The sequence below is a fragment of the Mangifera indica genome, chromosome 6 (assembly GCF_011075055.1).
Source record: "Mangifera indica cultivar Alphonso chromosome 6, CATAS_Mindica_2.1, whole genome shotgun sequence".
NCBI classification, from domain to species: Eukaryota; Viridiplantae; Streptophyta; class Magnoliopsida; order Sapindales; family Anacardiaceae; genus Mangifera; species Mangifera indica.
In genome coordinates this window covers 6,547,989-6,575,202 of record NC_058142.1, presented here as the reverse complement: position 1 = coordinate 6,575,202, position 27,214 = coordinate 6,547,989, and the positions used below count along the sequence as shown (strand labels likewise).

The window sequence follows — 27,214 nt, the reverse complement described above, 5'->3', positions numbered from 1 at the left end:
AATATTTAGGTTACCAAAATGAAGAATTATATATTCAATTCAGGTTCACACGTAACTGACACTTGTATGTAGGGTTAGATTCGAATCGAGTTTGTTCAAGTTCAAACGAACTTGAAATAAGCTAAGCTCAAATATAAAAGTTCAACATTTTCAAACTTGAGCTTAGGCTTTGTAATGTTCAGCTCATTAAAATTGTAAACTTAAAACTTTTTATAAAAAAACGACGTTATTTTAACCAATATATATTAAAGCAATATCGTTTTAATAACGAGTTAACTAAAAACTTAATTTGAACTTAGCTCTTTTAAAACGAATCGAGCTTGAACTCATTTAAAATAAACTTAATTTGACTCAAATCTAGTCTCTCTTGTATGTAACAAAATAGTAAACATCTGTTAACATAACATAATCATGAGGAGAAAAAATAATAATAGGTGTCAGATAAGATTTATATTTAATATATAATCACAAAATATAACATGTGTGCACAGATTTTTGAGAGAACAAACAAAAAACTATTATGATATCAAATGTTCATAATTTGCCAATAACATCTATATCTCCGGATTGCAACGTTGGTGCAATTTCCCGCATCATCAGGCACGGACTAGTGCTGGTTCTAGGATCAACTTTCACGAGGAGGTTCTATCACGCCTTTAAAGCTCGAAAAATTAACATGGAAGCTCAGATAATAAATTTACTAACTCATCATCTTGCTACCATAACTGAAATTGTTACATCATTATTGGAACAATTTTCTGATTTGTTTTCAGGAACATGCAATTCTTCATCGGTAACATTGATGAAGAATGCTGGTTTTTGGGGGTCCGGAAGAAGCATAGTTTCATTTGTAAGCATAGAAACCACAGTAAACATTGTCGGCCTATCTCTTGCCTGATCTTGTACGCACAATAAACCAACATGAATGCATCTTAGAACTTCGTTAGGAGAACATGATGCGCCCAGCTTTTGGTCTATTAGCTCCAAACTCTTTCCTTCCTTCCACAGCTGCCATGCCTGAAACAGGCGAGTCTTAGCACCCAATAATGATCCTATTTAATCAAAGTTAGAATACCGCTAACTTAACTTTCAATACCCATCTGGAATACTTACATATCCTAAAAGGTTGAGTGGCCGCTCTGTGTGATAGAACCTATTGTTCTTCTGACCACTGATAATTTCAAGTACCAGGACTCCGAAGCTAAACACATCAATTTTAGTTGAAACAGTGCCATTTATGGCGTATTCTGGAGACATATAGCCACTGAAAATGATTTAACACTGTTTTTAGCTCATGAAGAAACAAAAACATGGATGCATATTGGTTGTAGATTAAGCATATACTTACTACGTTCCGCAAACTCTCCTTGTGTTTGCTTCTGACTCATTTACGTGAAAGATTCTAGCCATGCCAAAATCAGATATTCTTGGATTCATTTGTTCATCTAGTAAAATGTTGCTTGCTTTCAAGTCCCTATGGATCACCCTTAGTCTTGAATATTTATGGAGATAAAGAAGTCCTTGGGCAACCCCTTCAATTATGCTGAAACGCTTCCTCCAATTTAATAGGTTCTTCCTGTTAGAATCTGTTGGAAAATATAGAAGATGTATAAAATAACAAAGTAAAACATTAGTGAAAGATTTGGAATAAGGGAGCCCTCACAAATCAGAGTAGAGACCCACCAAAAATAAAGAAATCCAAGCTCTTGTTAGGCATGTACTCATAAACTAAAATCCTTTCTTCTTCATGAAGGCAGCATCCCAAAAGCCTTACAAGATTAGTGTGTTGGAGTTTTGCAATGATTTTAGCTTCATTCTCGAACTCCACAATTCCCTGACCTGATCTTCTAGAGAGTCTTTTTATTGCCACTTGTTGTCCATCTGGTAATTGACCCTGAGATCATACAATAAAATCATGTATACATACTTTTAAGTACGTAAATAGGTATATAGATGATGTGTCATAACAAAATTAGGTAATGTTGAATTGAGGATAAAGTAATACTCAACCACATGATGACACATAATCTGTATACCTATTTGAATACTCAAAAGTGTATACGCATAGCATTACTCGATATCATGACTTTGAAAATAACTAATTGTACACCTAACACAACAATACTCAAAACCATTACCTTATAAACTGGACCAAAACCACCCTCCCCTAGCTTATTGTCAGCTGAGAAATTTTCTGTAGCTGCTGAAATGACTTGAAAATCAAATATTTTCAGCTCATGGCCTATGCCATGACCTTCTTCTTCTCTTTTCTTTTTCCCATATGGGGTGATAAGTAAAATTCTCTGTCGAAGCATACGTAAGAGCTTCTTTCGCTTTCTTTTGCTGAGGACTAACCAAGATATATAGAAAGTATCGTTCTAATTTTGTCAGAAAAGGCTCAAGAAAGATGTTTGATTTACAAATTTTCTAAGAAATATGTTTACCTTTTGGTATGACTATCCTCCATATGAAATAAATTGAGTAGCACATGAGGAAAACCAATATAGCTGCTCCTACTGCAACTTTTAATGGGAACCGGCGCTTGTTTTTCGCAACAGTATAGGCAACAGTATAGTATTCTGCGTAAGATATATACAAGTAAAATTGCTAATACTGATAATGAATCAGTACATTGGAAGATAACTGATGTATAACAAAGAAGACTTACCTTTCTGTTTCTCTCGAAGGATGCGTATATGCCGTGTATAGAGAACTCCCTCGTAAGATTCTATAAAATTTGCTTCCCTGCCCCAAATCTCACAACTGAGATGTGTGGTACTATAGGCGAAGCAAGAACAATTATTCCAGCATTTCATTTCACAATCAATATGGCTCATGTTATCACTTTCTTTGAACTTGAGTCCATAGCCAGACATGAAACCGTATTTACTTTCAAAAGACAGAGCATCTGACCTGCATAGAGGATCTTTCTGAAAAACTTTTTCGTTTAAAAAATGCCCTCGAAACTCTGAGCTTCCGTCCGGTTGAATTTTCGGCATGAAAAATGGATCTCCAGGTCCAGTTATAAAGTAAGTGAAGTATTTTTCATGTTCGTTTGCAACTAATCTAAATTCATAGTTTTCAACATTCCAAGAATTCGAGGAAATTGATTGCTCATTTAACCAGAGCTCACCAGTCCAGTAGACTTCCCCTCGCCACCAGATAGCCAGCTTGTTTGTGAAATTCGAACACATACCAAGGGTAAAGGAACCTTGGGCAGGAGAGATTTCATTAATCCATGACTGCAAAAACCATTTATGCCCGGTTTGCAAGTTGATTCCAAGTTTCATCCCAGGTAAAAGTGTGTCAGTCGGATAATCAAAGCTTTGCCATAGCATCCGTCCCATCGATCCATTTGAATTTATCTCTTGTAGGACAAGATTCCCAGTTTTCAGTAGAGTAGCAGTACTAGCAATTGTCACTCCTTGAACCCAACTTATGGAATAAGGATCTCCTCCCTGGTAAAAAATTTTCAGATTCCCATCGCTGCTATCTATTGTAAGACTTCCAGATTCATCTAAGATTGGGGTGTTCCTGTTTGCAACCCACACGGGCTTATCCCCTTTGTAGAGTATTCCTAAGTAACGCTTCTCCACATCTTTAGGGCTAAAGAATTTCAAGCTGAATTTCCCAAAGGCTGAAACTAGCTGATCCCCATCTTTGAGCTGTTGGCCCGGTACTAGCCTGTCCGTGGAGGAATGAGAAAACCCTGATAGAAAAACGAGGCACGAAAAGCTAAAAAGAAAGTGATTTCTTCCCCTACTAGCCATGAATTGATGATGCAGAACAGATTACCCAGAACATGCTATATGAATTGATTTTAGGCTCTTGCAATGAATTACAGTGTGGAAAGGAACTTGATATGCACAAATTTAAGAAGTCTATCAGTCAATGGATTGATTATTGACTTGAGGAGCCAAAAGACAAATGTTGTAGACAAACTTGTCAACGCCATTAGTAATAAGCTACTCCTTTGATTTTGCTATGGGGAAAAAAAAGCATTAGTCATACCAATTTAACTCAAATTAATTAGATTTTCAATGTCAGCATATATAGAAAAAGATTAAAACTGCCATTATTAATCATTGATTATGTCTCTTTTTGAAGCACCAATAGCAAAGATAATCATATTTTTAATGCACTTATCTTGTGCCCAACTCTTAAATTGTTACCTTATTTATGGTTCAGAATTAGTATATATTAAAAAAAGGAATGATATTTATCTTGCTTGCATCGTGGAAATGGTTAAATTATTTGCTGGACAATACTATAATTTATTTTCAGGAACTTCAGGCCCTTCTGAAGTTATATTAACGAAAAACTCCAGTTGCTTTGGTGCAGGTTGAAACATTGTTTCCTTATTAAGCATTGAAACAAACTTCAACATTTTGGTCTATCGGTTGCCCAGTCTTGTACACATATGAAGGCACCTGCCTTCAATCCATAGCTTCCATGCCAGAGGATAAGGTTTGATTAATTGTTGATAGGAGATATTGAAACAAAATTTTAGTAAGGCCATCACTGTATAAACAAATAGTAATTAAGAGTAGTTCACAGGCACTGTCAGACTTGAGTTGTAAAATCTTGACATACTGATAAAACTAACCGAAAATAAAGAAATATATATTTTTTATTCGGCAAGTATTAACAGACTAAAATCCTTTCTCCTCCATGAAGAGAGCATCCAAGAAGCCTCACAAGATTAGTTTGTTGGAGTTTGGCAATGAGTTTGGCTTCATTCTTGAACTCCACAATTCCTTTTCTTTATTGCCACTTCTTGCACTTCTGGCAATTTTCTCTGAAATTATGGCACTTTCGATGATTACTGAGAATACTGTAATATAAATTTATTAAATTTACCTTATAAACAGGACCAAAACCTCCATGTTCGAGCTAATTTTCATACAATTAGAGGTGCCTGAATACATATAAATCTCCCAAACCAAGGTCTTTGTATCACTACAAGAAATATAACAACAAGGGAGGGCTCGTCAATGAACCAACCAGAAGCTGGATCTATGCCTCCCACGAATCCAATAACTTCTTTGTGGAGGTAGGGGGCTCGGTATATTGTTGACGGTGGTGAGAGAGTTTTTGTTGTTTGTACAGAAGACAAGGAAAGACTCCGTCAGAAAAAAAAAAAAAAAGGAAAAGGATAAAACAATGAAAATTAGTTAAAAAAAATTTTACAGTTAAATTTGGTGTAAAAATTTGTAAGGAATGATGGAAGCAGGGAAACTGTCATTTTTTTAAGATAGAAGGTAAAAAATGTCATTCAAACAGAAAACGGTGAGAATGAGTTGTTCTAAATGTCAGTGAGGATTGTGGGGCACTAATAATATTCTTCCACAAAGACTATTCAAAAAGACAATGTAAGTCCTTCTAATTTGACAATATGAAACCCGGAAGTCAGTGGTTTTGATTCCAACTGTGTTTGTACGACTTAAATTTATTGCAAGGACTTGAAACAACTCATACAACTACAAAATACTCATTTCTTCTTGCACACAATTCTCAATGGCTACAAACGGAACATATCACATCCTTCCCAGCTTTCTATGCCTTATACTTCTGTTTGGAACTGCTTATTCCCAAACAGACAAATTGCTTCAAGGGCAATTGCTCAAAGATGGGGATCACCTGGTTTCTGCTTTTGGTAACTTCAGGTTGGGATTTTTTAGTCCACCGGGCACCACACACCGTTACCTAAGAATATGGTATTATAGGCCTCAGGATTTGGATGGCCAACAATACTATGGGCATGCTGATCAAGATTGCTACAAAGAAAAGTCAAAACTGCTCTTCCAAGAAAAGTCTTCCTAATGCTGTTCACCTTTTCATCTCTCATAAATATGCTGGGGAAACTAATGACCCGCTTTGCATTAAATGCTCTCCATGACTATCGTGTAAACCATGTGTCCAATTATTATATAGGCTAAAGGACTACTTCTCATTCAAGTTTTAATGTAAAGAGTAATATACGTTCGTAAGATTTGAAAAATCTAAATACGTATTAATAATTAAATTTTTATTAAAAATCTTAATTAAAATTAAAGATAAAACTATTATTTATTAAAAAAATTTAAAAATTAAAGTTTTAGCACATTTTCTTTCCTAGGTTTAAAGAACTCACAATTTTTCTCTATCTAAAGTTTTTAAGTTTTCAAAAGTGAATGTTTCACCCCCAAAACCCTAGGTTTTCTTTCTCCTGACGACAATGGCCATTTGAAGACTGGATTAAGAGTAGGCAACCACTTCAGCAAATGAACCTTTGTTGACAGAGATCTTTGTCTCTTCCTGAACATCGATGAAGAGACATCGTCTCTTTGTCTCTTTCAACGCATAGACGACGTCTCTTTGTCAACAGAGATGAAGTTTCATCTGTTAGAGTGGTCGTCAGCTCTTAATTCAGTCTTCAGATGGTCGTCGTTGCCACTCGGAGAAAGAAAGCCTAGAGATTTGGGGGTAAAACGATCACTTTTCAAAACTTAAAAACTTTAAGTATGAGAAAATTTTGAGATTTTTAAATCTAAAGAGGAAAATATAATAAAACTTTAATTTTTTTAATAAAAATATTTAGCATTTAACAAAAGTTTAGTTATAAGTTAGTATTTAGGTTTTTGAAACCTTACAAATGTATTTGTTTTTATATTAAAACTTGGATGAAAAATAGTCCTTTGGCCTATTATATGTTGTTTACTTAATTATTTTCTTTAGTATTGTTCTCGTAGTACAATTTTCAAAAGGAACTTTGACCGAAAACGCAAATTAAAATGTTTATTGCTTTATCAACAATTCAGTAAATATTAAATACAATACAAAGTGTGATAATATTTAAGTATAAGATAAATTTCATACTACTTAACTGGACTTCAGTAAGTAACACACCATAAAATCTAAGACCAAGGGCCTGACCGGCAAGGGCCTTAATCTTGGGATCAGTCTGAACCATGTTTTTGAAGACAGGGCTCGAGATCTTGGCTGCGGTTTGCCAAACTCTCCTCTAAATAGTTAACAGACAAAATTAAGTAAATCAAAGAAAGCTATCAGTAGCCAAACTCTCCTCTAATAGTTTACAGACAAAATCCAAAAACTCATTTCTGTTTGCACACAATTCTCTACGGCTACAAACGGAACAGATCACGTCCTTCTAGACATGGCAACGGGATGGGTCTGGCTAGGCCAACTCCGGCTCGGTCCATTGGGCTTATGGGTAGATTGGGCCCAAGGCCTATAAGTAATGGGCCCTTAGGTTGGATCAGTCCATATATTTTTAAAGGCCTAAAACCCAGACCATATATAAATGGGCCGGGTCAACCTATTTAAATTATTTTTTTAATTTTAATTAAAATTTTTAAATATAAATTATTTTTTCAATTATTAAAATTGAAAACAATACCTCAAATATTTTATTTATAATATCTCATTTGTGACGAAAGAATATTGTGATTATATGATAAAAAATATTATAAATTTATAATATAGTACAAATAAATTGATTTACATACTATATAAATTACAAACATAAATAAAATACATATACTATATCATTTATCCACTCATTTTTAACATTCAAATCTCTGAATTTTTTTTACATTAAATTCATTTGTAATATTTTATAATGATAAAATTGAAATGAAAATGAAATTATAAACATAAAAAATTATTATTTACGAATTCAAATAATTTTTGAAAGAGAGTTAATAAAAAAAATGAAATTGATAATATAATAAAAAAATTAAAATTGAAATTGATGAAGAGTTGGATTGATTTATATATATAAATAAAAAATAAATATATTTATATATATATATATATTTAAGGCTTCTACCACACAAAGGCAGAAGCCAACTATTGCTTTGGCTGCCCTTCTGCCCTGATTTTTTTTTAACTTTTTATTTTTTTGAATAGTAATGGGTCAGGTCGGGCCGGCTCATGGGCTTAATACTAAAACTCATGGCCTGGCCTGAAAGGCTCATGGGCTCGGTCCAACAACCTATAGTATCGGGTTGAGCCTTATCGGGCCGAGTTATAAATTCATGCTTTGGGCCAAGCCTTCATTTAGCCCATCCCAATTGACGTGTCTACATCCTTCCCAGCTTTCTATGCGTTAAACTTCTGTTTGGAACTGCTTATTTCCAATCAGACAAATTGCTTCAAGGGCAATTGATCAAAGATGGGGATCAGCTGGTTTCTGCTTTTGGTAACTTCAGGTTGGGATTTTTTAGTCCACAGGGCACCACACACCGTTACTTAGGAACATGGTATTATAAGCCTCACAATTCTTATGACCAATCCTATGGTTATTATCTTGGAGATTGCTGCACAGACTACCACAGTTCTCAATGTGCTCTCAACAATACGATTCAGCCTGTGTGGGTTGCCAACAGGGACACTTCAATGTTGGATAAATCCGGAAGGCTTACAATAAACAATACAAATGGAAATTTGCAAATCTTACATGACAAAGGGAATCCTATTGGAATCAGTTCAGTTCAAGGAGCTAGTAGCACAAGTGCTTTTCTAGACAAATCTGGAAATTTCATCCTGTATGAAATGAATTCGAACGGATCGACAGGGCGGGTGTTATGACAAAGCTTTGATTATCCAACTGACACGCTTCTGCCTGGAATGAAACTGGGATTCAACTGCCAAAGTTGGCGTCAGTGGTATCTTAATTCATGGGTTACAGAAAATAATCCTGCCAGTGGTACATATACACTCGGCATGGACCTCGGGTTCAAGAAAGGCAGTTGCTGATCCAGTATGGAGAGAAAATCATTTGGCAAAGTGGGTACTAGCAGAAAAATGGCTCCTTTACAAAATCTGTTTTACCAAGTATATTCTACAACTTTAGCTACACTTCAAATGATCAAGAACAATGCTTCAATTATTCTGTAAATGAAGATATCACAACTTTTCCAGTCTTGATACATAGTCTGGATGGGAATCTTACATTGCTGTGCTAGAAAACATTCCAAGAACTAAGTGTTCTTGGCCGTGTTAATTTAAAGTCTAATCATTTTTCTGAAACAATGGCACACAAAGGTAAGCCTGCTTGTCTATTTACAAATAAACCAAACCTTTTCTGCCTTATGTGAAGAAAGCGCATACAAATTAATTAAGCAGAATTACTAACTCTTGTTTAATTGTTGTTAGAATTATAATTTGTTTTCATGAAATTGCTAGAGAAACGGTTGTGGCGAAATACACAGTTATTCAGTGTGATTCTTTTTTATTTCTATTGTTACCGAAGGTGGAGAGAATACAAATAAGACAAAGGTATGTATGCAATCTTCCAAAATATAGGCTTTGAGGAGAATCCATTTTAACATAGTCAATGTTGTTTTGTTCCAGCGGAGGAATGGTCGAAGTCACTATTAGAAGTTTTGTTAATACCTCTGCTATTGGACCACAGCTATTTGATGTTGAGAAAACTCAAAGACTAAAGGTAAGTTTGGGGATTAAGAAATAATATGTCAGTTGACCAATTAATAACAATGTTTAAATTTTAATTAACTTGTATTTTACTTAGTGGAAAGCATATGGAATCGATGGAAGCTATTACATGAACTTGGAGATAACATCTCGGTATCACTTCCGATAACATTCGGGAGACAAAAATCCCAACATAAAGATCAGAAACAAGAGATGAAGATATTTGATTTTCAAATTATTGCTGCTGCTACAAGTTCTCAGCAACAAATAAGCCAGGACAGGGTGGTGTTGGTGCAGTGTATAAGGTAAACATTGGAACCTTTACTTTTATTAATTAGGTGTACAATTTGTTATCACCAAAAATGCGATGGTTTCAGGGAAAATTACCAGATGGACAAGAAATAGCAACTAAGAAGCTCTCAAAAAGTTCAGGACAAGGGATAGTAGAGTTCAAGAATGAGGCTAAACTCATTGCCAAACTCCAACACACTAATCTTGTGAGGCTTTTAGGATGTTCTCTTCATGGAGGAGAAAGGATTTTAGTTTATGAGTTCATGCCTAACAGAAGTTTGGATTTCTTTCTTTTTGGTATGTCTTGTCCATAAATATGAGAATTTTTACAGCTCCAACTCCATCAACTACCAGCTGCTCATCACATTTTTTCTCTTTCGTATTTTGAAACAGATTCTAAAAGAAAGAATTTATTGAATCTGAAGAAACATCTTAGCATAATTGAAGGAATTGTTCAATGACTTATTTATCTCCATAAATATTCAAGATTGAAAGTGATTCACCAAATGAATCTAATAACATATTACCAGATGACCAAATGAATCCAAAAATATCAGATTTTGGCCTGGCAAGAGCTTTTGGAGTGGATGAGTTAGAAGCAAACACAAATAGAATCGTTGGAACACGGTAAATATACTATAAAGTTAAAGTCATTCAAATAAATATACAAATGTTTTCCCTTCCCATACTAAAAATAACACATGAACTTAAATTATTTTTTAGTGGCTACATGTCTCTAGAGTATATTTTGAATGGCATTGTCTCGATGAACACCGATGTATACAGCTTTGGAGTAGTGGTATTAGAAATTGTGCGTTGCAAGAAGAACAACGGTTGCTACAATACGGAGCGCCCACTCAACCTTGTTGGATATGTGAGTTTTCAATCATAAATTACACTATAATTTCGTTAAGTGAAGGGCCTTAACACTTTTCAAAAGCATAGATCTATCAACAATTAATCTAACCTTACCTTTTTAATTCAGGCATGGCAGCTGTGGAATGAAGGTAAAGGTTTAGAATTAATAGAGCAAACAATGGATGAATGTTGCTGCGCTAATCAAGTGTTGAGATACCTTCATGTGGGTCTCCTGTGCGTCCAAGACCAAGCGAGGGATAGGCCAACAATGTTGGAGGTTATTTCCATGCTCACCAATGAGACTATGATTCTACCTGCTCCAAAGCAACCAGCATTTTTCATTAATGTTACTTCTCAAGAGCCTCAAGTTCCTCAAAACAAGTTTGAAATTTGTTCAGCAAATAATGTGACAATTTCAGAGATGGAAGGAAGGTAAATATCTTTGTGTAGGGAGTACAATCATGAAGGCATAATAATTTATCAGTTTATTGTGAAGTATGTCTGATCAGTCTATTCATAAAATATAACAATAGCTTGTTGGGATCAGGTGATCTATGCATTATTAATTAGAATGAACCGGTGTTATGATGCATGCTCTAAGATTTGCAGCAAAAGTAGCACATTAATATTTGATGATTACTACAAATTTTAAATCCTGTTGGCAATTAAGGTATAAATCAACTTGTTACAGTTGGAACAATTTAACCTATTAGAGATATATTCTGAAAAATGTGATCTCATAATAATGGAAGATAAAAATAGCACGTTGTGGAAATCATAAAAATTGTTGAAACTGTTAAGAGTTGTTCTTATTATTTATGGATAGAAGGAATGTTGATCAGTGTATAGATAATGTATCTAGTCATTATATATTGTGTGTTTAACTAATCATTTGTTTAGTGTATTTATCATGCATTCTTCTAAAAAAGGTTTGACTGTACAATACAAATTAACTTTTTTTTTTTGTTTAATCAACCACTCATAATTACGATAGAAAGTGTTATGGTATTTCAATATAAGATAAATTTCATAGTAATTTATAGACTTCAATAGAAAGTGTTAAGAATGTTATTTATGACAAAGTTTTTTTGTTTATTAAATTAGCATTGGTTTTGTTTGTAGCTATTGCAATAGTTGAAAAGGTATTTTCTACGATAAATCCTTTGAAAACTAATTTGTGTAATCAAATGGGTGACAATTGCATGAACGAGTGCTTGTTAATTTACAAAGAATAGAACGTTTTTGCTATAATTTATTAGAATAGGTTTTCTATTGCTATCAATTTTTGGTTATATAAACTATTAGATTATCATGTTTTATTATCAATAAAATAGAATTATTTCGTCTTATTTTGCATATTTATTTACGTTAAAGATGAATGTAGATATTTATATTGTAAATTGATTATTATAATATTGAATGTCCTGTCAAAAGTCACCCTTCTTGTTGTTTATAGATAGAATTCCTTCTATCTAAATGCAGGTTTCACAATTAGAATGAATTAAAACTCAATGAAATTTGCGAGGTACAGAATAACATCTAGGGCATGCATATTGATTTCAAGCAAAACCTCCTTTAAATTAACTTAATATACAAGCTATATTTATCAACAGTGTGTGAAAACATAAACATACACGGTAACTAGAATGAGAAGGAACTAAAATGTTAATTTCTCGTTCAAAGTCTACACAAAATATAGTTGATGAAATTTTGTCCTTATGCTAAAACTTGTGTCCATTCTGTGTTAGATAACGCGTGAGACTTTTGTTTGTTAGACAAATCACAAAACATGTTAATTTCTCGTCTTCGTTTGGGAAGACGATTCCTCTTCCCAGACGACGTTTTTGGACACTGAAGGGGTTGGGGGTGAAGATGAGACAGCTCATCGGAGGATAGGGAGCCGTTGGGAGGGAGAGATGGCCAATGATGGCACCGAAGAAGATGATCGGATTTTGAAACTAAACTCTAAGGAAAAAATATAATTTTTTTCAAACTTAGTTTAGGGAAGAAAAGTTAATTTTTAAACTTCTAGGGAGAAAATGAAATCATATTTAAATTTATTTTTAACATTAAAATGAAATGATGATTTTGCCTTTAAAATTAACAGATTTAAACGACTATAGGTGGTAAATAGTATTTTCAAAGTTAATGGAGAAACTTGGGAAATCAACATACCTTAGGTGGGAAATAGTCCTTTGGCCTATTTAAAACTGGTGATGGTCAACTTGCCAAAATGAACCTTCCAAGAAAATCAATTAACACTACTCTTCCAAGAAAAGTCTTCCCAATGCTCTTCGGCTTTTCATCTCTCATTATTATGTCGGGGAAATCTAATGACCTGCTTTGCGTGAAAAGCTTTTCATGACTAGCGTGTAAACGATGTGTCTAATTATTATATATTGTTTATTTAACTAATTATTTTCTCTAGCATTGTTGTCGTACAATTTTCAAAAGGAACTTTGACCGAAAACACAAATTAAAATGTTTATTGTTTTATCAACCAATCAATAAATGTTAAATACAACACAAAGTGTTATAGTTCTTAAGTATAAAATAAATTTCATACTAGTCAATTGGACTTCAATAAGTAGCACCTCACAAAATCTATGACCAAGGGCCTGACCCGCAAGGCCCTTGATCTTGGGATCAGTGTGAACCATGTTCTTGAAGATACGGCTCGAGGTCTTGGCCCCAATTTGCCAAACTCTCCTCTAAATAGTTAAAAGACAAAATTAAGTAAATCAAAGAAAGCTATCAGTAGCCAAACATTTTGTGTATGTACATAATTTAACAAATGGCTATCACATTCTTATTTTAGCTTTCAATGGTTACTATTCTTAATATTGCCTTCTTATTCCTTAATCTGTGTTTTATTCCGCCTTCGTAAAAGTCTTTTTCTTTATTCTTTTATATAAAATGATTAAAAATTAGCCATGCTACAGCCGAACTCATTTTATCGACTCCTTGAACCCAAGGTATAAATCAACTTGATATGGAAGGAACATCTTGACCTGTCAAATATATTCTAAGACTGTTGCCAGCTACAATACTTCAAAAAAATACAAAACATAATTCTGTTACTCTTGCTTAAAATATGTAATTTTTTCAAGACAATTTGAGGTGCCCTGCATGCAAAATAAACCTCCCAAACCAAGGTCTCTGTATCACTACAAGAAATATAACAAGAACGAAGGGCTCGTCATGAATCAACCAGAAGCTAGTTCTATGCCTCCTACAAACCCAACAACTTCTTCGTGGAGGTGGGGGATTCCGTGAATAAATAAATAATATATATATATATATATATATATATATATATTGGTAACGAGGAACCTCACTCAAGTCAAACTGTCTTTTAGAAATCAAACTAATCACATCGAGTAGGATAAACATTCGATCAAGTGATTGACTCTACAACTGATTAATCAAATAAATTTAGAGTTTGATTTTAATATATCGTCAAAATTGACTTGAACCGATGCTCTTACATATTGATTTTCTTCTTTTATCAATCAAATTATCTCTTAAAGATTGGGTTTCCATATATTGTTAATGATTGAGAGAGAGTTTGTGTTATTTGTAGTGAAGTCTAGGAAAGCAATTGTAAGAAGAAAAAAAAAATTTAAAAAGCAAAAACAAAAATAATGAAAATTAATTAATAAAATTTTGTAATTAAGATTTAAAATTAATTAAAAAATTATTACCTAAATGTATTTTCAAGTTAAATTTGACATTAAAACAATTATAAAGAAGGATCGAAGGGGGAAAGCCTCATTTTCAAAGTTTGAACGTAAAAAACTGTCATTCAAACATAAAGCATAAAACGGCGAGAAATAGTAGTTCTACATGTCGGTGATTGATCCAACAGTGATGAAGTCTAGCGTGGTTGAGGATTGTGGGGCTCTAACAATAATTCTTCCACATTGACTCTCAAAAAGAAGTCATTTTAGATATTCAGACGCAATATAAGTCCTAATTTGACAGTATGAAACCCTGAAGTCGATAGTTTTGATTCCCATTGTTGTTTGAAACATGAAAATAGGACAAGCTGTTGAACTAGGACCCGTTAAACAAAGCGGTTTCGATTTGCTTGAAAACCATTTTTAGAGTTAAATAACTTTTGAACCGAATTGAACCGTTTGAACCATTTGGTTAAACAGGATAAAAACCGGATTTGATCTTGTGAATACAGAAACATTTTTTTTTTAAATATTCATTATCAATTGAATCCATACCTCCTTTATCAATTTTAAACATGTATAATATTATACTAAGTTTATTTTAATATAACAAGAGAGGTTAGTAAAATTGATGAAACATTAAAACTTATAAAGAGAATATTTGAATTTGAGTTATTGTCACATTTATAAAACTCTCTAATTAATTATTTACCAAAAAAAAAGTTTATTTTAATGTCAAAATGTTTTAGATTATATATTAAATAATAAATTATATAAAATTATTTTAAATATTATTTTTAAAAAATTAACCATTTAACCACTGATCAACTAGTGTAACCATCGATTGGCCAAACTCTCTCTTCTACTGATCAGTCGGTCTATCCAATGATTGGACCAAGCCACCCCCACTACTTGGGTTGGTGTCCAATCCAATTATAAAAATACTGATTTGTATGAAATTCATTGCAAGGACTCGAAACTATTCTTACAACTAAAAAAAAAGGAAAAAACTCATTTCCGCGTGCACACAATTCTCAATGGCTACAAACGGAACAGATCACATCCTTCCCAGCTTTCTATGCCTTATACTTCTGTTTGGAACTGCTTATTCCCAGACAGACAAATTGCTTCAAGGGCAATTGCTCAAAGATGGGGATCAGCTGGTTTCTGCTTTTGGTAACTTCAGGTTGGGATTTTTTAGTCCACCGGGCACTACAAAGCGTTACTTAGGAATATGGTATTACAGGTCTCACGAATTGGACGGCCAACAATTCTATGGTCATGCTGATCGAGATTGCTACAAAGACTACTACAGTTCTCAGTGTGCTCGCAGCAATAGGATTCAACCCGTGTGGGTTGCCAACAGGGACACTCCAGTCTCGGATAAATCCGGAAGGCTTACAATAAACAGTACAAATGGAAATCTGCAAATCTTACATAACAAGGGGAATCCTACTTTAATCAGTTCAGTTCAAGGAGGTAGTAATACAAGTGCTTTTCTGGACAAATCTGGAAATTTCATCCTGTATGAAATGAATTCGAATGGATCGACAGGGCGGGTGTTATGGCAAAGCTTTGATTATCCAACTGACACCCTTCTGCCTGGAATGAAACTGGGAATCAACTGGCAAAGTCGGCGTCAATGGTATCTTAATTCATGGATTACAGAAAGTAATCCTGCCAATGGTGCATATACACTCAGGATGGCCCTCAGTGATCAATATGGCACGTTGCTGATCCGGTCAGGAGAGAAAACCATTTGGCAAAGCGGGTACTGGCTAAATGGTTCCTTCACAGAAGCTGACTCACCAAACATTTTCTACAACTTTAGCTACACTTCAAATGAACAAGAGAAATACTTCAATTATTCTGTAAATGAAGATGTCACATCTTTTCCAGCCTTGATACTTAGTCAGGACGGGCATCTCAGATTCGTGCGCGACGAAAGTTCAGAAACACTTGAAGCCGCTGTATTTGGAAGGTCTGAGCAGTTTTTTGAAACAATAGCACACGAAGGTACGCCTGCTTGTACATTGAATTTTACAATGTCATTACAAATAAACTAAAACTTCTCTGCTTTATGTGAAGAAACCACTTGCAAATTAATTAAGAAAAGTTATTCTGCAGAATTACCAACTCTTGTTTAATTTTTGTTAGAATTATAATTTGTTTGCATGAAATTGCCAGAGAAAAGATTGTGGCAGCATACACAGTTATTCATTGGAATACTGGTAATTACAGTGGTGACTCTTTTTGGTTTCTATTGTTACCGAAAGTGGAGAGAATACAAGTTAGACATAGGTATGTATTCAATCTTTCAAAATATAGGCTTTGATATCGTCTGAATATTTGTTTCATGTGTTTAGGAGAATCCATCTTTAACATGGTCAATGTTATTTATATTTTTTCGTTGCAGAGGAGGAATGGTGGAAGTCACTTGGAATAGTTTTATTAATACCTCTGTTATGCTACCACAGCTATTTGATATTGAGAAAACTCAAGATTAAAGGTAAGTTTGGGGATTAAGAAATAGTTTGCCGATTGATCAATTTATAAAAAATGTTTAAATTTTAGTTAATTTACTCAGTGGAAAGCATATGGAATCGATGGAAGCTATTACATGAACTTGGAGATAACATCTCAGTATCACTTCCAATAACATTCGGGAGACGAAAATCCCAACATAAAGATCAGAAACAAGAGATGAAGATATTTGATTTTCAAATTATTGCTGCTGCTACAAACAATTTCTCAGCGACAAATAAGCTAGGACAGGGTGGTTTTGGTGCAGTGTATAAGGTAAACATTGGAACCTTTACTTTTATTAAATTAGGTGTACAATTGGTTATCACTAAAAATGCCATGGTTTCAGGGAAAATTACCAGATGGACCAGAAATAGCAGTTAAGAAGCTCTCAAAAAGTTCAGGACAGGGAATAGTTGAGTTCAAGAATGAAGCTAAACTCATTGCCAAACTCCAACACACTAATCTTGTTAGGCTTTTAGGATGTTCTCTTCATGGAGGAGAAAGGATTTTAGTTTATGAGTACTTGCGTAACAAAAGTTTGGACTTCTTTCTTTTTGGTATGTCTGTCCATAAATGTTAGAATTTCTACAGCTCCAACTCCATCAACTACCAGCTGCTCATTACAATTTTTTTCCTTTCATCTTTTGAGACAGATTCGAGTAGAGAGAACTTATTGAATCTGAAGAAACGTCTTAGCATAATTGAAGGAATCGCTCAAGGACTTATTTATCTCCATAAATATTCAAGATTGAAAGTGATTCACAGAGATTTGAAATCTAGTAACATATTACTAGATGATCAAATGAATCCAAAAATATCAGATTTTGGCCTAGCAAGAGCTTTTGGGGTGGATGAGTTAGAAGCAAACACCAATAGAATCGTTGGAACACAGTAAGTATACAATTAAAAGCCATTCAAATAAATATACAAATGCTTTCCCGTTCCATACTAAAATTAACTCATCAACTTAAATTATTTTTTAGTGGCTACATGTCTCCGGAGTATGTTTTGAAAGGCGTTGTCTCAATGAAAACTGATGTATACAGCTTTGGAGTCATGGTATTAGAAATTATGAGTTGCAAGAAGAACAGTGGTTGCTACGACCCAGAGCGCCCACTCAACCTTGTTGGATATGTAAGTTTTCAATCATAAATTACACTATAATTTCATTAAGTGAAGGACCTTAACACTTTTCAAAACCATATTTCTATCAACAGTTAATCTAACCTTACCTATTTAATTCAGGCATGGCAGCTGTGGAATGAAGGTAAAGGTTTAGAATTAATAGAGCAAACAATGGATGAATGTTGCTGCGCTAATCAAGTGTTGAGATACCTTCATGTGGGTCTCCTGTGCGTCCAAGACCAAGCGAGGGATAGGCCAACAATGTTGGAGGTTATTTCCATGCTCACCAATGAGACTACGATTCTACCTGCTCCAAAGCAACCAGCATTTTTCATTAATGTTACTTCTCAAGAGCCTCAAGTTCCTCAAAACAAATTTGAAATTTGTTCAGCAAATAATGTGACAATTTCAGAGATGGAAGGAAGGTAAATATCTTTGTGCAGGGAGTACAATCATGAAGGCGTGATAATTTATCAGTTTATTGTGAAGTATGAATGATCAATCAATTCATAAAATCCCAACTATAGCATGTTGGGATCAAGTGATTTGTGTAGTATTAATTCGAATCAACCATTGTTACGATGCATGCTCTAAGATTCGCAGCAAGAGTAGCACCATAATATTTGATGATTCATACGAATTTTATACCCTGTTGGAACCAAAGGTATTAATCAACTTGTTACACTAGGAACAATTTGACCTGTTAGACATACATTCTGAAAACCGCTGTTGTATGAATACTTGCAAAGCGAGAAATGATCAGTCATGAACTCAATGTGTTGATTAATAGAACCAATTAAAGTATACATTTATAAATGACAACGGCATAAGCTGGGAGACATAAAACTTTACAAGAAAATGCTTGAATGATGATTTTAAGGATAGAGATGGAATGTGATCTTATAATAATGAAAGATAAAAATAGAAGGTTGAGGAGATCGTAAAAATGGTTAAAACTACCAAACTGTTACTCTTTTTATTGTTTATGGATAAAAAGAATTTTGCATGTGTTCTTTATTGATCACTTGTTTAATATATCTATCATACATTCTTCTAAAAGAAGTTTGATTGGACAATACAAACTAACTTTTTTTGTTTAATCAGCCACTCATAAATATAATAGAAAGTGTTATGGTATTTCAATATAAGATAAATTTCATAATAATTTATAGATTTCAATAGAAAGTGTTAAGAATTTACATGTGACAAAGTTTTTTTGTTTATTAAGTTAGCATTAGTTTTGTTCACGAACTATTGCAATAGTTGAAAATGTGTTTTCTACAAAGAATATTTTGAAAACTAATTTATTGAATCAAATGGGCAACAATTGGATGAACGAGTGCTTGTTAATTTACAAAAAATAAAGTGTTTTTGCTATAATTTTTTAGAATAGGTTTTCTATACCTATCGATTTTTCGTTATGTAAACTACTGTATTATCATGTTTTATCATCAATAATTGATTATTACAGTATTGAATACCCTGTCGAAAGTCACCTTTTTTGTTGTTTATAGATAGAATTCCTTCTATCTAACTGTAGGTTTCACAACTAGAATGAATCAAAACTTGGTGAAATTTGCGAGGTACAGAATAACATCTAGGGCATGCATATTGATATCAAGCAAAACCTCCTTTAAATTAACTTAATGTACAAGCTATATTTATCAACAGTGTGTGAAAACATAAACATGCACGGTAACTAGAATGAGAAGGAATTGACGCGTGAGACTTGTTTGTTGGACAAATCATAAAACGTGGTTTGATTATGAGTAAAGTTAAGTATGCATACTTTTCAATATATAATTTTGCATTTAGGTAATATATTATTATATAATTAAATATTATTTTATTTAAATTAAAAATAATTTAATTATATAATAATATATTATTAATATACTTAATTATATATTTTAAAATATATATATATGATTTTATCGTGGGATTATTAACAACTTATATAACACGTAGAGAGTCTTTTTCAGATTTTAACATAATAGAGTTTCTGTGAAAGGACGATGACCTCTTAAGTCAAAGTCATTGCATAGACTGATTGACATTTTTGCAAATATTCCAATTGAAAGAATACACATTAAATGCATGCATCTTGAGAAAATTCATCCAATTAATTAATACTGCTCTTCCAAGAAAAGTCTTCCAAATGCTGTTCAGCTTTTCATCTCTCATAATTATGCTGGGGAAATCTAATGACCCACTTTGCATTAAACGCTTTCCATGACTAACGTGCAAACATATGTCAAATTATTATATAAGCCAAAGTACTATTTCTCACTCAAATTTTAATGTAAAAATAATTATATATTTATAAAAATTTAAATATTTATTAATAACTAAATTTTTATTAAGATTAAGGGTAAAACCATCATTTATTAAAAAATTAAAATTTTATCACGTTTTCTTTCTCAAATTTAAAAAACTCATAATTTTTCTTTCACCTAAAATTTTCAACTTTTGAAAAGTGACTATTTCAGCCCCAAATCACAAGGTTTTCTTTCTTCCAATGGCGACGATGACCATCTAAAGATTGGATGAAAAGCGAGCGACCACTTCAGCAGATGAACCTTCATTTTCGTCAACGAAGAGATAACGTCTCTTCATCAACAAAGACAATATCTCTTTGTCGACGACTAGGAAGAGACAAAAATCTTTATCTCTATCTAGACATCGACGAAAAGATGATGTCTCTTCATCGACGGAAATGAAGAAACGACATCTCTTCGTCTCTTCATCTTTGTCGACAAAGTTTCATCTATTGGAGTGGTCGCCAACTTTTACTCCAGTCTTCAAACAGTCATTGTCACTGTCCAGAGAAAAAAAGCCTAAGGATTTGGTGGTGAAACAGTCACTTTTCAAAACTTAGAAACTTTAGGTAGGAAAAATTGTGAGATTTATAAATCTAGAGAGGAAAATATGATAAAATTTTAATCTTTTTAATAACTAATAGTTTTAACCCTATCTTTAACTGAGATTTTTAATAAAAATTTAATCATGAGTAGGTATTTGGAGTTTTAAAACCTTACAAATATATTTACTTTTGCATTAAAACTTGGGTGGGAAATAGTCCTTTGGCCTATTATATATTGTTTACTTAACTAATTATTTTCTTTAGTATTGTTCTCGTACAATTTTCAAAAGGAACTTTGACCGAAAACACGAATTAAAATGTTTATTGTTTTATCAAGGGAGATTAACTAAAATAGGCACAAAATTTTTTGCCTAAATCTTTTTCGGCAAACTCTGAATGATTTTACTTTTTTAAACAAATTTATTTTTTATTCCAATAATATATTTACCTTATTACTTTATATTCGGAACAGTTTTTACTAGAGAATTTTCTTTTTCTTCTGTATCATCATATTGAGTATACAAATTAATTTTAAATTAATTTTTGTGTAATTATTGATATTTACAAATCAAAAACAGATTAATTTTTTATGTAAAGATTAATATTTATAAATCATAAGGAAATAATAAACATAACTATATAGAGTGTATATGGGTGTGAAAAGGTTTGTGTGGGTGCAAAAGGGTGCGAGGGTCCGAAAAAGTACGTGCGAGTGCAAAAAGATGCAAATGAATACGAAAGGATACGTGCAAATACAAAAGGGTGCCAACAGGTGAATACATATATATATTATATTATGTTATATTATATTATATTTTATACATATATATATTATAATGTATATTACATTATATATTCTTCGCACCCCTTTATATATATTCGCACCCTTTTTCATCCGTGTGTACCTTTTTACACCTTTTTGCACCCTCGCGCACTCCTTTACACCTGCTCAAATCCTTTTCGCATTTGCATGCACCCTTCGGGCTTACGTACACCCTTTCACACTCACACGCACTCTGTGTAGTTATGTCCATCATTTTATTACGATTTGCAAACATCAACCTTTACATCAAAAGTTAATTTGTTTTTCATCCATAAATATTAACAATTACATAAAAATTAATTTAAAATTAATCTATATACCCAATATAATAATACAAGAGAAAAAGAAAATTGTCCAGTAAAAATTATTTCGAATATGAAGTAATAAGATAAAGGGTATTATTAAAATAAAAATTAAATTTACTTAAAAAAATAAAATCACTCAAGGTTTATCGAAAAAAGTTTAGACAGAAAATTTTTTATTTATTTTAATTAATTTCCCTTTTATCAACCAATTAATGAAATATTGAATACAATACAAAGTGTTTGTATTTAAGTATAAAATAAATTTCATATTACTTAATTGGACTTCAATAAGTAGCACGCCACAAAATCTAAGACCAAGGGCCTAACCAGCAAGGCCCTTGATCTTGGGATCAGTCTGAACCATGTTTGTTGAAGATAGGGCTCGAGGCCTTGGCCCCCATTTGCCAAACTCTCCTCTAAATATTTAACAGACAAAATTAAGTAAATCAAAGAAAGCTATCAATAGCCAAACATTTTGTGCATGTACATAATTTTACAAATGGCTATCACATTCTTATTTTAGCGTTTCATGGTTAATATTCTAAATATTGCCTTCTTATTCCCTAATCTGTGTTTTATTAAGCCTTCATAAAAGTCTTTTTCTTTATTCTTTTATATAAAAAGATTAAAAATTAGCCATGCTACAGCCGAACTCATCTTCAGATGGTGCTGAGCAGATGCATGAATATTGACTAGAACCGACAACATTTGATGATTTCATACGAACTTTATTGACTCTTGGAACCTAATGCTAAGGGTATAAATCAATTTTTTATGGAAGGACCATCTTGACCCGTTAAATATATTCTAAGACTGTGGCTACAGTACTTCAAATAAATACAAAACATAATTCTGTTAGTCCTGCTTAAAATATGTAATCTTTTCAAGACAATTTGAGGTGCCCTGAAAACAAATAAACCTCCCAAACCAAGGTCTCTTTATCACTACCAGAAATATAACAAGAACGGAAGGCTCGTTATGAATCAACCAGAAGCTAGACCTATGCCTCCTACAAACCCAATAACTTCTTTGTGGAGGTGGAGGGTTCCGTATATTCAAACATAAAACATAAGACGGTGAGAAATAGTAATTCTACCTGTCAGTGATAGATGTAACACTGATGAAGTCTTCTGTGGTTGAGGATTGTGGGGCTCTAATAATAGTTCTTCCACGAAGTCACTTCAGAATATTCAAATTTAATATATGTGCTAAGTTGACAATATGAAACCCTGAAGTCAATAGTTTTGATTCCCATTGTATTTGTACCATGGTTTTGAGACATGAAACTAGACTGATTGTTTGAACCAAGACCTGTTAGCCAAATCAGTTTCAATTTATTTGAAAATCATTCTTAGAGTTAAACTGTTTTTAAACCGGATTGAACCATTCAAACCATTCGCTCAGAGTGGGTTTGGCTCAGTCAACATTAAAAATAGTTTTCTTTGAAAAAATTCATTACCAGTTAAATCTAAGGCCTACTAAATTTATTTTAATACCAAAATATTTTAGATTATATATTAAATAATAAATTATATAAAATTATTTTAAATATTATTTTTAAATAGTTAATCACTCTAACTACTGATAAATCATCTGACTACTGATTGGACTAGACTGTCCCCTCTATTGGGTCAATGTTTGATCCAATTATAAAAACGTTAATTTGTATGACTTAAATTCATTGCAAGGACTTGAAACAATTCATACAACTACAAAAAACTCATTTCTGGTTGCACACAATTCTCAATGGCTACAACAGGAGCAGATCACATCCTTCCGAGCTTTCTATGCCTTACACTTCTGTTTGGAACTGCTTATTCCCAAGCAGACAAATTGCTTCAAGGGCAATTGCTCAAAGATGGGGATCACCTGGTATTATAGGGCACTACAGACCGTTACTTAGGAATATGGTATTATAGGGCTCAGGAATTGGATGGCCGACAATACTATGGTCATGCTGATCGAGATTGCTACAAAGACTACTACAGTTCTCGGTGTGCTCTCAACAATAGAATTCAGCCTGTGTGGGTTGCCAACAGGAACACTCCAATGGCAGATGAATCCGGAAGGCTTACAATAAGCAGTACAAATGGAAATTTGCAAATCTTACATAACAAGGGCAATCCTATTGCAATCAGTTCAGTTGAAGGGGCTAGTAACACAAGTGCTTTTCTAGACAAATCTGGAAATTTCATCCCGTATGAAATGAATTCGAACGGACCAACAGGGTGGGTGTTGCCTGGAATGAAACTGGGAATCAACTGGCAAAGTGGGCGTCAATGGTATCTTCATTCATGGATTACAGAAAATAATCCTGCCAATGGTACATATACACTCAGCATGGACCTCAGTGTTCAAGACGGCCGGTTGATGATGCAGTCAGGAGAGAAAATCATTTGGCAAAGCGGGTACTGGCAGAAAAATGGTTCCTTTGCAAAAGCTTCTTTACCAAATATTTTCTACAACTTTAGCTACACTTCAAATGAACAAGAACAATACTTCAATTATTCCGTAAATGAAGATGTCACACCTTTTCCAACCTTGATACTTAATCAGGATGGACATCTCAGATTAGTGCGCGACAAAAGGTCATTAACACTTGAAAGGGCTGTATTTGGAAGGTCTGAGAAGTTATTTGATAAAATGGCACTCGAAGGTAAGCCTGCTTGTATATTGAATTTTACATTATTATTACAAATAAACCAAACCTTTTCTACTCTATGTGAAGAAAGCGCGTGCAAAGTAATTAAGAAAAGCTGTTCTGCAGAATCACTAACTCTTGGTTAGAATTATAATTTGTTTTCATGAAATTGCTAGAGAAAAGGTTGTGGCAACATACACAGTTATTCATTATAATATTGGTAACTACAGTGGTGACTCTTTTTGGTTTCTATTGTTACCATATGTGGAGGGACAAATTAGGCAAAGGTATGTATGCAATCTGTCAAAACATAGGCTTTGATATCGTTTGAATTATTGTTTCATGGAGGTATGTATTTAGGAGAATCCATTTTTAACATTGTCAATGTTGTTTTGTTGCAGCGGAGGAATGATGGAAGTCAGTAGTAGGAGCATTTTTATTAATACCTCTGTTATGCTACCACAGCTATTTGATATTGAGAAAACTCAAGACTAAAGGTAAGTTTGGGGATTAAGAAATAGTATGTCAATTTATCAATTTATAAAAAAATGTTTAAATTTTAGTTAATTTACTCAGTGGAAAGCATATGGAATCGCTGGAAGCTATCACATGAACTTGGAGATAACATCTCAGTATCACTTCCGATAACATTCGGGAAACGAAAATCCCAACATAAAGATCAGAAACAAGAGATGGAGATATTTGATTTTCAAATTATCGCTGCTGCTACAAACAATTTCTCAGCAACAAATAAGCTAGGACAGGGTGATTTTGGTACAGTGTATAAGGTAAACTTTGGAAACTTTACTTTTATTATTTAGGCGTGCAATTGGTTATCACCAAAAATGCCACGGTTTCAGGGAAAATTGCCAGATGGACAAGAAATAGCAGTTAAGAAGCTCTCACAAAGTTCAGGACAGGGAGTAGTAGAGTTCAAGAATGAAGCCAAACTCATTGCCAAACTCCAACACACTAATCTTGTTAGGCTTTTAGGATGTTCTCTTCATGGAGGAGAAAGGGTTTTAGTTTATGAGTACATGCCTAACAAAAGTTTGGATTTCTTTCTTTTTGGTATGTCTGTCCATAAATGTTACAATTTTTACAGCTCCAAGTCCATCAACTACCAGATGCTCATTCCTACATTTTTCTTCTTTTGTATTTTGAGACAGATTCTAGTAGAAAGAACTCATTGAATCTAAAGAAACAGCTTAGTATAATCGAAGGAATTGTTCAAGGACTTATTTATCTCCACAAATATTCAAGATTGAAAGTAATTCACAAAGACTTGAAATCTAGTAACATACTAGATGACCAAATGAATCCAAAAATATCAGATTTTGGCCTAGCAAGAGCTTTTGGGGTAGATGAGTTAGAAGCAAACACAAATAGAATCGTTGGAACACAGTAAGTATACTGTACAGTTGAAGGCATTCACATAAATATACAAATGTTTTCCCTTCCCATACTAAAATTAACACATGAAGTTAAAATATATTTCAGTGGCTACATGTCTCCGGAGTATGTTTTGAATGGCGTTGTCTCGATGAAAACCGACGTGTACAGCTTTGGAGTCATGGTATTAGAAATTGTGAGTTGCAAGAAGATCAACGGTTGCGACGATGTAGAGCGCCCACTCAACCTTGTTGGATATGTAAGTTTTCAATCATAAATTACACTATAATTTCATTAAGTGAAGGGCCTTAACACTTTTCAAAAGCATAGATCCATCAACAATTAATGTAACCTTACCTATTTAATTCAGGCATGGCAGCTGTGGAATGAAGGTAAAGGTTTAGAATTAATAGAGCAAACAATGGATGAATGTTGCTGCCCTAATCAAGTGTTGAGATACCTTCATGTGGGTCTCCTGCGCGTCCAAGACCAAGCAAGGGATAGGCCAACAATGCTGGAGGTTATTTCCATGCTGGCCAATGAGACTATGATTCTTCCTGCTCCAAAGCAACCAGCTTTTTTCATTAATGTTACTTCTCAAGAGCCTCAAGTTCCTCAAAGCAAATTTGAAATTTGTTCTGCAAATAATGTAACAATTTCAGAGATCGAAGGAAGATAAAGATACTTGTGCAGGAAGTACAATCATGAAGCCGTGATAATTTATCAGTTTATTGTGTGGTGTGAATAATCAGTCAATTCATAAAATATAACAATAGCTTGTTGGGATCAGTTGATTTGTGTAGTATTAATAAGAATCGACCATTGTTATGATACATGCTCTCAGAATCGCAGGAAGAGTAGCGCCATAATATCTGATGATTCGTACGAATTTTCTATCCTGTTGGAACCAAAGGTTCTAAACAACTTGTTACAGTAGGAACAATTTGACCTGTCAGATATATTCTAAAAACTGTTGTGTGAATACTTGCAAAATGAAAACTGACCAGCCATGAACTCAAGGTGGTTATTAACAGAACAAAAGTATTCATTTGTTAATGACAATGGCATAAGCTGGGAGACAAAATACTCCACAATACAAAGCTTTATTAATGATTTTGGGGATTGAGATGGAACGTGATCCAACAATAATGGAAGATAAAAATAGCACAATGAGAAGATCGTGAAAATGGTTGAAACTACCAAAAGTCATGTTTCTTGTTGTTTCTGAACAGAAGGAATTCTATAGATATTCTGTATTGATGAGTGTATTGA

At 33.4% G+C, this 27,214-nt stretch overlaps 2 protein-coding genes and 1 pseudogene across 3 annotated transcripts; 2 read left to right on the top strand and 1 right to left on the bottom strand.

The window, feature by feature from the left end:
- Positions 1-425: 425 nt before the first annotated feature.
- On the bottom strand, positions 426-3,895 carry LOC123219456 (G-type lectin S-receptor-like serine/threonine-protein kinase CES101). 2 transcript variants are annotated; one of them, XM_044641435.1, is made up of 8 exons: positions 2,914-3,895; positions 2,669-2,778; positions 2,445-2,579; positions 2,139-2,350; positions 1,684-1,894; positions 1,349-1,586; positions 1,114-1,264; positions 426-1,017 (listed from the first exon to the last, which is right to left on the bottom strand). In XM_044641435.1, the coding sequence occupies exons 1-8, from the start codon at positions 3,768-3,770 to the stop codon at positions 709-711; spliced, it is 2,223 nt and encodes a 740-aa protein (XP_044497370.1). In that variant the 5' UTR covers positions 3,771-3,895; the 3' UTR covers positions 426-708. The 2 variants fall into 2 exon arrangements, with proteins under 2 accessions (XP_044497370.1, XP_044497369.1); XM_044641434.1 differs by having other exon boundaries at positions 2,669-3,895.
- A 1,622-nt stretch (positions 3,896-5,517) lies between these two features.
- On the top strand, positions 5,518-11,089 carry LOC123218966 (annotated as a pseudogene).
- Positions 11,090-15,298: 4,209 nt separating this feature from the next.
- Positions 15,299-26,621, top strand: LOC123218965 (G-type lectin S-receptor-like serine/threonine-protein kinase At1g67520). Its single transcript, XM_044640625.1, has 15 exons — positions 15,299-16,283; positions 16,455-16,568; positions 16,684-16,776; positions 16,855-17,066; positions 17,140-17,350; positions 17,447-17,684; positions 17,777-17,927; positions 18,039-18,344; positions 23,791-24,565; positions 24,973-25,047; positions 25,127-25,338; positions 25,411-25,621; positions 25,720-25,954; positions 26,051-26,201; positions 26,313-26,621. The coding sequence occupies exons 1-15, from the start codon at positions 15,305-15,307 to the stop codon at positions 26,619-26,621; spliced, it is 4,272 nt and encodes a 1,423-aa protein (XP_044496560.1). The 5' UTR covers positions 15,299-15,304.
- Positions 26,622-27,214: the final 593 nt, after the last annotated feature.

Bases quoted from the DNA above. Each gene is read 5' to 3' on its own strand.
- LOC123218965 (XM_044640625.1), top strand. From the start codon at position 15,305: ATGGCTACAAACGGAACAGATCACATCCTTCCCAGCTTTCTATGCCTT. The intron at 17,685-17,776 runs GTAAGTATACAA...ATTATTTTTTAG, and splicing joins AATAGAATCGTTGGAACACA to TGGCTACATGTCTCCGGAGT. The intron at 26,202-26,312 runs GTAAGTTTTCAA...TATTTAATTCAG, and splicing joins CACTCAACCTTGTTGGATAT to GCATGGCAGCTGTGGAATGA.
- LOC123219456 (XM_044641434.1), bottom strand. From the start codon at position 3,770: ATGGCTAGTAGGGGAAGAAATCACTTTCTTTTTAGCTTTTCGTGCCTC. The intron at 2,580-2,668 runs GTAAGTCTTCTT...TATCTTACGCAG, and splicing joins CCTTCGAGAGAAACAGAAAG to AATACTATACTGTTGCCTAT. The intron at 1,895-2,138 runs GTAATGGTTTTG...GTATGATCTCAG, and splicing joins GTTTTGGTCCAGTTTATAAG to GGTCAATTACCAGATGGACA.